The 9,196-nt window shown below is 40.6% G+C and overlaps 1 protein-coding gene across 2 annotated transcripts in view; it reads right to left on the bottom strand.

The window, feature by feature from the left end:
* LOC106055021 (uncharacterized) overlaps window positions 1–7,233 on the bottom strand; it is a 30,087-nt gene extending 22,854 nt beyond the window's left edge. For both annotated transcript variants that reach the window (XR_008777442.1, XM_056025874.1), the window contains exons 1-4: window positions 7,013–7,233; window positions 1,546–1,734; window positions 765–931; window positions 22–123 (exon numbers count right to left, since the gene is read on the bottom strand). Coding sequence is in view for 1 of the 2 variants with exons in the window: in XM_056025874.1 (XP_055881849.1) it covers window positions 22–123; window positions 765–931; window positions 1,546–1,734; window positions 7,013–7,103 (549 nt within the window). In the remaining variant the exon portion in view is untranslated. The remainder of the gene's footprint in view (window positions 1–21; window positions 124–764; window positions 932–1,545; window positions 1,735–7,012) is intronic.
* Between the last annotated feature and the right edge of the window lie 1,963 nt (window positions 7,234–9,196).

Genomic DNA, 9,196 nt, shown 5'->3' on the forward strand with positions numbered 1-9,196 from the left:
GATTCTAAAACATATAACTACCTGATCTGATTTCTTAACAATCTCAAGTAGTTCAAAGTCATTCTTTGGTAGATGACTTAAGCACCATTCCCTTAGAGCATCTCGACTTTCTGGTGGACTCTCCTGTAATTTAAAAAAAAAACTAGTGCAAATATAAACAATATGTAATATAAATGAAATTGATATAAATTATTTTTTTAAAAATCACAAACAAATTTCAAATGTAATGCCTCTTTACCCAAGTTAAGACAATGTAATGCCTGACTCAACCTACTATAGTTTATTTATACGTTTTTCACCCAAGCTCAATTCTTTCCATTCAATTATTTGTAATAAATACAAAGCTTTGTGTACGAGATGTAAGTTTTTGAAGAAAACATTGGACAGCATAAGGCACACCATAACTATCTTTTATTTAATAGAACAATGGAAGACTTTAAGCCAACAGTACTTTCTACTAAAACAGATAATGCTTCCATTGATATCCTCCAGAGTTACTTCCATGATTGAAGTCAATCTCTAAACTTACTTCTATGAGGGAAGTCAATTACTTGAGGGAAATCAAACTCTTAAGCTTTTTACATGAGGGAAGCCAAGTTCTTAAGTTCCATGAGAGAAGGCAAGCTCTAAAGTTACTTCCATGAGGGGAGTCAAGCTCTTAAGTTACTTCCATGAGGGGAGTCAAGCTCTAAAGTTAGTTCCATGAGGGAAGCCAAGCTCTAAGTTTACTTACATGAGGAGAGTCAACCTCTAAAGTTACTTACATTAGGAGAGTCAAGCTGCATCTTTCCTAAAGTTCTCTGTGGTTTAGGAGGTGGGGTGGGATGTATTGTAACTCCAGGTGTGGGTGGCAGATGTCTGCGTTGTGGTTTATTCATCATACCATCAGACAACAATTCTAAAATTTTGTCTCCGATTTCAATCTGATTTCCTGAATTGTATAAATGTAGAAAAAGAATTATACTGTAGTGTACAACACAGGAATCTTCTGCCCTGTTTTTTTTTAAATGTAATACTTTAAAGTAGAATATTCAAGAATATTGGTATTAAAAGGTAACAGCTTAATGTTCTATGATGTAGAAAATATTTTTTCTTTATGTTCAAATTTCTAATTACATGAGAGACAGTTGAACAAATGAGACAAAAAAGATGAGAGGAATTTAGAGAAAACTTAAAAATGAAAGAAAGTTGAAAGATTGGGAAAAAGCTCAGCTTACAAAATGGGACACAAATTAGAAGATTAGTGACTTCAATTAAAAGATATGCAGCTGACTGGTAGGACATTTGTATTTCCTTACTTGATAAAAAGTTTAAAGAACTAATATAATTATCTACATCAAACCTCCATTTGCACAATATATCTAGCCTTGATGGGGAAAAGGAAGTCTTGTTAACATGATGTCAAGAGTGGCTACAAGTTTAAATGCAGTCTCTTGAACAGTTGATTTTAATTTTTAACATCCCTTTTGCATTTACTGAACAGAGGAAGAAAAACTAAAATATGCAGATGTGCCAAATAATCATAAGCAATCAATCAAAACTAGCCTGGAATAATGTTGGCCTCAGACTCAATATTGACTCCATTGAGGGTACAGTTCAAGTCTCTGTTGGCTGGTGAGATGGTGACTCCTGATGTCTTCCACACAGTGATTAGCACCAGTGGGACAATTATATCACTATCCTGCTGACCTCCTGACCTCAGACTACAAGCAATATTTTCATTCTGTGTCAAGCCTTGAAAAGTTAAAAATTAATGCAGAGATCTTGAACTAAATTGAATCAGTCAGTCCTCACATAGAAAATAAATTGAATCAGTCAGTCCTCACATAGAAAATAAATTGAATCAGTCAGTCCTCACATAGAAAATATACTGAATCAGTCAGTCCTCACATAGAAAATATATTGAATCAGTCAGTCCTCACATAGAAAATATATTGAATCAGTCAGTTCTCACATAGAAAATACTATAAAACATTTCATATCAATAATATGTAGCAGATCATAACACCATTATCACCTATATAAATAAAATATCCATACTCCACACCAATATGGCCATGAAATTAGGAATTTTACATCTTTTGATACTCTTGATCTTCTGAGTTCTCATTATCATGTTGGAGAGTTCAGACATTCAGTCTTCTTCTTGGTTCTCATTACCATGTAATGATGTTGGAGGGTTCATCTGTGATAAACTGTGCACCGTTCAAGCAGCACTCCATACAGTTTTACTATACAGGTTTTTTGGGACCATATTGTCCATGTCTCTTGATGAAGTATACAGCTTTGGAGGGCATATCAGCATTCTGATTCTCTGGTGACACTACACAAGGGAATGTTAATGATTATGTTAGTAGAATAGTTCCGATTTTCAGCTTCTGAAACCTGTGTTATCACTTTCTGTTGTGTCCTTTTAACTTGTTTAGAGGAAAAATCTAATCTAATCTAGATCTAGGCTTATAGTATTCTAGTAAAGTTCCCCTTTCAGACCTTGCGATCTAAAGGTGATCTGTTTGTGAGGCCGACAGTTAACTAGGGTGTCATGGGACCAACACAACAACCAACCACCTTTATTTTTCCCCAACTAATGTCAGGTACCCATTAGAGATGGTGGACTCAGCGGTACCGTTAGGAAGCCAAGTGCTTGACTACTTAGCCATTGCACCTCCATAGTATTCAATATAAATATATTAATTATTATTAACAGTCAAATAGCCTCTGACAACTAAGTCCAGCACCTGGCCTGCTCGTGTGGCTTAGATATTAAGCCCGGCGAAACTGCTCTTACTAACAGGTGAAGGGGTGAAGGCGGATACCTGGCGCCACAAAACCGGGAGCTTCGGGCAGATGGAGCTCGTCAGCCTAGTAAGGCAGTTCATCTAGGAGAGGGGTACTCTGACTTCAAACCCCCGCTGCCTTGCGGTACTGAGGCTTCAGGAGACAACCTCGAGGAGAAATCAGGAGTGAAGCCCCTTAGGCGTTGGGAGTATCAGCTATGAAATTCCCTCCGGCAGCTTCTGCAACTGAGTTGGTGCCAAATGTAATGCGATGCGTTCCTTTGGATCACATCAGCAAGGTCGAGAGAGGGATCATGACGCATGGGCCACCCATGACCCCTTTATCCGAGGCCCAGGAATGCGCCCTGGAGAGGAAACTCTGGTGCTGCTGCAAAGCGGCTAAAACAACACGGGAGACAACAGTTACGGGTTATAAGTCCAACTTGATTGGCGTAATGTATGGACGCCACGGGTTGTCTCTGACTGTGGGAGAGGTCTTCGCGCCTCACTGATCAGCTACCGCCCGCCTCAACCTGGGCAGCCCCCAGTCAGTTAGGTGCTGATCCGCCACAGCCTGCCTGCTCTAATGGGTGCTTAGAGCTTAGTTTAAAACGACAAGTAGGCTGGAAACTTGCACCAAGCAACAAAAGAAGAAAAATTAAACTGAAAAAGAAATTCCCTGTCATGCGACTGGCCACTTGGAATGTCAGGACAATGTGTCCTGGTCTCACTGATGATCTAAGGCAGATCGACGATGCAAGGAAGACGGCAGTTATAAACAACGAGCTAAAAAGGCTACATATTGACATTGCAGCCCTGCAAGAAACCCGACTGGCCGAAAACGGCATGCTCCGCGAGACTGACTACACTTTCTTTTGGAAAGGGAAAGCACAGGATGAGACTCGAATACATGGTGTGGGCTTTGCTGTCAAGAACAGTCTTCTTCCCATGATAGTCCCTCCAGTTGGTGGCTCGGAACGGCTACTAAGCATAAGTATGATGACAGCATCTGGAAAAGTCACTCTAATTAGTGCCTATGCCCCCACACTATGCTCGCCTCAGGAGGACAAAGACAAGTTCTATGAAGACCTCAAAGAAGCCATTGCAAACATTCCTCAAAAAGAACATATGATCCTTCTAGGTGACTTCAATGCCAGAGTAGGATCAGATCACACTACCTGGCCAGACTGTCTTGGGCTTTTTGGAATCGGAAAGATGAATGAGAACGGACAAAGACTGCTTGAATTCTGCACATACCATAAGCTCTGCATTACCAACACATACTTCAGAACAAAACCACAGCACTGTGTCTCATGGAGGCACCCTAGGTCTGGGCACTGGCACCAGCTGGATATGATACTGACACGAAAAAAGGACATTGGAAATATACTGCTGACACGTAGCTACCAAAGCGCGGATTGTGATACTGATCATACTTTAGTGTCATGCCGGACAAGACTGCTGCCAACTAAGATCCACACTTCACAGGGAAAAAGAAAATCACGCCTGAATACTACTAGCACAAAAAATCCTGATCTTTGCACCGAATTTGAGAACAAATTAGAGGAAGCTTTTAAAAACTTCTCTGTGACTGAGGTAGAAAAAAGCTGGACGTTTATGCGTGATACAATCTACCAAACATCATCACTGGTCTTTGGAAACAAAACCAAGAAAAGCGAAGACTGGTTTGAAGCTAGCCTACCAGAAATGGAAACTGCCACTACGAACAAGAGAGCAGCCATGCTAATCTACAAGAAGGATCCCACCCCAAGCAACTTAAAAAGGCTCAGAGCTGCACGTAACAATGCCCAAAGAGTAGCGAGACAATGTGCTAACAAATACTGGCAGGAGCTATGCGAAGATATTCAATCTTGTGCCGACTGTGGTAACATAAGAGGACTATATGAGGGCATGAGAAAAGCCTTTGGACCACACACCAGCAAGTGTGCTCCGCTCAAGTCAAAAGATGGCTCAATCATCAGCGATCGTGCGCTGCAAATGGAACGATGGGTAGAACACTATGCAGAACTCTACCAGATTGAAAACGCCATCTCACCAAATGCTGTTTCCAACTTCCCATCACTTCCAGTTGTGACGGAATTAGACGAAACGCCCTCAGTAAACGAGCTGAGCATTGCCATTGACATGCTTGCACATGGGAAAACACCCGGAGGAGATGGCATTCCTGCTGAAGTAATTCAGGCTGGAAAACATGCCCTAATCAAACCACTCCATGAACTGCTAAGCTTGTGCTGGGAACAAGGAATGGTCCCCCAGGAATTGAAAGACTCCAACATTGTTACAATTTATAAAAATAAAGGCGACCGCTCTGATTGTAACAATTACAGAGGCATCTCACTGCTTAGCATAGTCGGAAAGGCTTTTGCTAGAGTGTTACTAAAGCGATTACAGATCCTGGCAGATCGTGTTTATCCAGAGTCGCAGTGTGGCTTTAGGGCAGGAAGATCTACAACAGATATGATTTTCTCTCTGCGGCAGCTACAGGAGAAGAGCAGAGAACAAAAGCAGCCCCTCTTCATAGCTTTTATTGATTTGACCAAGGCCTTTGACCTTGTTAGCAGAAGCGGTCTGTTTGCTGTACTAGAGAGAATCGGCTGCCCAAATAAGTTAAGAAAACTAGTGTCAGCTTTTCACGAAAATATGCAGGGCACCGTTCAGTTTGAAAGTTCTTCCTCCAGGCCATTCTCCATTAAGAGCGGTGTAAAACAAGGATGTGTACTGGCCCCTACACTTTTTGGCATCTTCTTCTCAGTCGTACTATCCAGTGCTTTTAAATCCCTGGAAGACGGAATATACATCCATAGCAGATCCGATGGAAGGCTCTTTAACCTGGCACGTCTTAAAGCCAAAACGAAAAGGCGTCGTATCTTGATAAGGGAGCTGCTGTTTGCCGATGACGCGGCACTCGTATCTCACTCACAAGGAGGTCTACAGAAGCTAGTGAACGCCTTAGCAGCTGCTTGTCAAGAGTTTAGCCTTACTATAAGTCTCTCCAAGACCGAAATCCTGGCACAAGACGTTGCAGAAATACCTATAATACAAATTGGGAACCACACCCTTTCAGTGGTGCAGGAATTTACCTACTTGGGTTCAACAATTGTCAGTAACCTGGACATAGACATCGAGCTGACAAAAAGGGTAGGAAAAGCTACCACAGCATTGGCAAAACTCTCCAAGCGCGTCTGGGAAAATGGTAAATTGACCACAGCAACCAAAATCCTAGTCTACAACGCCTGTGTTGTGAGCACTCTCCTTTATGGCAGTGAAAGCTGGTCAACATACATGTACCAAGAGCACAGATTGAATAGTTTCCACTTGCGCTGCCTGAGACGCATAATGGGCATCTCTTGGAGGGACCATGTCTCCAATCAGGAAGTTTTGAGACTGGCCAATATGAACAGCATGTATGCTCTCCTGACACAAAGGAGATTACGCTGGCTCGGACATGTCACCCGCATGCCAGATGGTAGAATCCCGAAAGATATCTTATATGCTGAGCTTGTGGAAGGAGTCAGACCCAAGGGCCGCCCAAGACTAACATATAGAGATGTCTACAAGCGAGACATGAGAGCCTCAGGCATCAGTGAAAGTATGTGGGAAAACATAGCCAGAGACCGGAGTGCATGGAGACAGAATGTGCGTGCTGGGACAACCCTTGCTGAGAACAAAAGAATTGAAGCGGCTTTAATCAAGAGGGAAAAAAAGAAAGCTGCCCTGTCTGCTAGCCCTAAATCAGAGGCATACAAATGTACGAATTGTGGCAAAGTCTGCCGTTCTAGAATTGGCTTGATTAGCCACACCAGATTCTGCCCCGTCTCAAGATTAAGCCAAAACCAGTGACTCACTTGGGCGCATCCATTGCCTTTCGAGACAAAAGGAGCCATATATATAATTATTATTAACAGTCTATGTCTATGTTGATCATAGATCTCTAAATCTAAATCTGTTCCTAGATAATTAGTAGATAGAGATAGAGATTAGTCATTAGAGTCTAGTCACTGTGTAATTAAGTGTTATGTTAGTAAATGTTACTATAAGTTATAAGTATAATAATAATAATAAAATTTATAAATGATTATATAGATTTAATTATATATTTTTATATGATTATTTTATTAATTTACTCTTGTTGTTTCTTTGCATGATCATGATCATTTAATAATTTTAATTTTTAAATAATTTTATTATTATTATATTTAGATTTACCATTTTACCTATACAAAATTGGCCGTCACCCGATAACGACACAGTCTGGCCATCTTCGATATTTCGTACAAAATACACCTGTCCATTTTTTGCATCCATCTGTAATAGTTTTAAAGATATTAATATTGATTGATTTGACAGATCTACATCTAGTAAAAATCTAGTTATAGATCTACTTTATTTGCTCCAAACTTAGCAGCCATGAAAATTTGTGTATATTTAGATTCAATGAAAGTCACGTGATTTTTACTATTATTATTATTTAATTTTTTTTTTTTACTCACAGACCTATATAAAATAAATATTTAGACCTATTCTAAATAATCTATAAATATCTCCTTATGCTCTGAAGGCGTTTCGCCTGCTGAGCACTCTTCTTCATGGCAGTGAAAGATGGTCAACATACATGTACCAAGAGCACAGATTGAATAGTTTCCACTTGCGCTGCCTGAGACGCATAATTGGCATCTTTTGGAGGGACCATGTCTCCAATCAGGAAGTTTTTAGATTGGCCAATATGAACAACATGTATGCTCTCCTGACACAAAGAAGATTACGCTGGCTCGGACATGTTACCCGCATGCCAGGTGGTAAATCCCGAAAGATATCTAATATGCTGATCAGCTTTTGGAAGGAGTCAGACCCAAGGGCCGCCCAAGACTAACATAACAAGCGAGAAATGAGAGCCACAGGCATCAGCGAAAGTATGTGGGAAAACATAGCCAAAGACCGGAGTGCATGGAGACGACTGTGCGTGCTGGGACAACCCTCGCTGAGAACAAAAGAACTGAAGCGGCCTTAATCAAGAGGGAAAAAAAGAAAGCTGCCCTGTCCGCTAGCCCTGAATCAGAGGCATACACATGTATGAATTGTGGCAAAGTCTGCCGCTCTAGAACTGGCTTGATTAGCCACACCAGATTCTGCCCCGTCTCAAGATTAAACCAAAACCAGTGACTCATCTAGGCGCATCCATTGCCTTTCGAGACAAAAGGAGCCATATACTATAGGCCTACATAAATATCTAATATAGCGACTAGGAAATGTTTAGTCAAGAGCCCAATTTCCCAGTGTAATTTTTTTTCAGATCTAGATCTGTATCGATCTATTTCTAGACCTAAAAAATAAAGCTTTTACTAGATGTAAATCTAAAATATATATGACTAGATCTATAGTCTATAACATTGTTCAAAAACTTTTTTAAAAAAAAGGTATCCATTGATTTTTAAATTGAAGTGTTTGGTACGCACCAAGAGAGAATGAATAGGCTAACTAGGTATAGGCCTACACGTAGCCTACCTATGTGAGCACACCAAGATTATTTTCTTACATTAATACTATTTTTTTTTTCAAATAGGGTGCTGTCACGATTAATTCGATTAAAAAAGTGGAATATTTATGATATGATGGCATTGATAATACTGACGTTACTTCAAAAAAAGAAGATGATTACGTCCTACGAGTCATACATCTAGGCGACAGGGGATGGCAGCGGGCAGGGTATGAACCCGGAACCATCGAGAACAATGAACGACAGTCCAGCGCGCATACCGCATGACCAGGAAGCCTTTCATGTAAGCAAGGAGGAAAGTTGAAAGGCTTAGACAATTTTAAACTTGGAAGAGATCAGTCATCAGCAATGTTGAAGATACTGGAAACATAGGAGCAGATGATGAAAGCTGCTCAGAACCAAGTTCTGTGGAGAAGTTTGGTTGCAACACTAAGCTACCAACCGGAGGGGGGGGGGTAGGGATCATATGAATATGAATAAGTCAAGTCAGTGGAATGTCTCTCTTGTCAAATAGTTGTTGTTTTTTTGTCTTCTGTATTCCAACTTCAAAAGATCCATTTTCTGGCGTGCTAACAGTGCAATATCCTGCCATTCTTCTATTAACAAAGGTCAAATATCAAATATACTATTTGCTGCACTTTATATATGGAGCAAACATTTTAAATTTTGCTCGACATGTAGGCCCTAAATAAAGCTTATAACTTACGATCTATAGGGCAGATGATGTAAACTCATCTGTTTTTGTGGCAAACGATCAATGAGGGTGTCATGTGGCCAGCACAACGACCAACCACCTTTACTTTTCCCAAACTATTGCCAGGTACCCATTAGAGCTGGGTGGACACAGAAGCGCCAAAAGATCCCGATACTTAAAATCCCAGTCTTCACCAGGATTCGAACTCGG

The sequence above is a fragment of the Biomphalaria glabrata genome, chromosome 4, assembly GCF_947242115.1.
Source record: "Biomphalaria glabrata chromosome 4, xgBioGlab47.1, whole genome shotgun sequence".
NCBI classification, from domain to species: domain Eukaryota; kingdom Metazoa; phylum Mollusca; class Gastropoda; family Planorbidae; genus Biomphalaria; species Biomphalaria glabrata.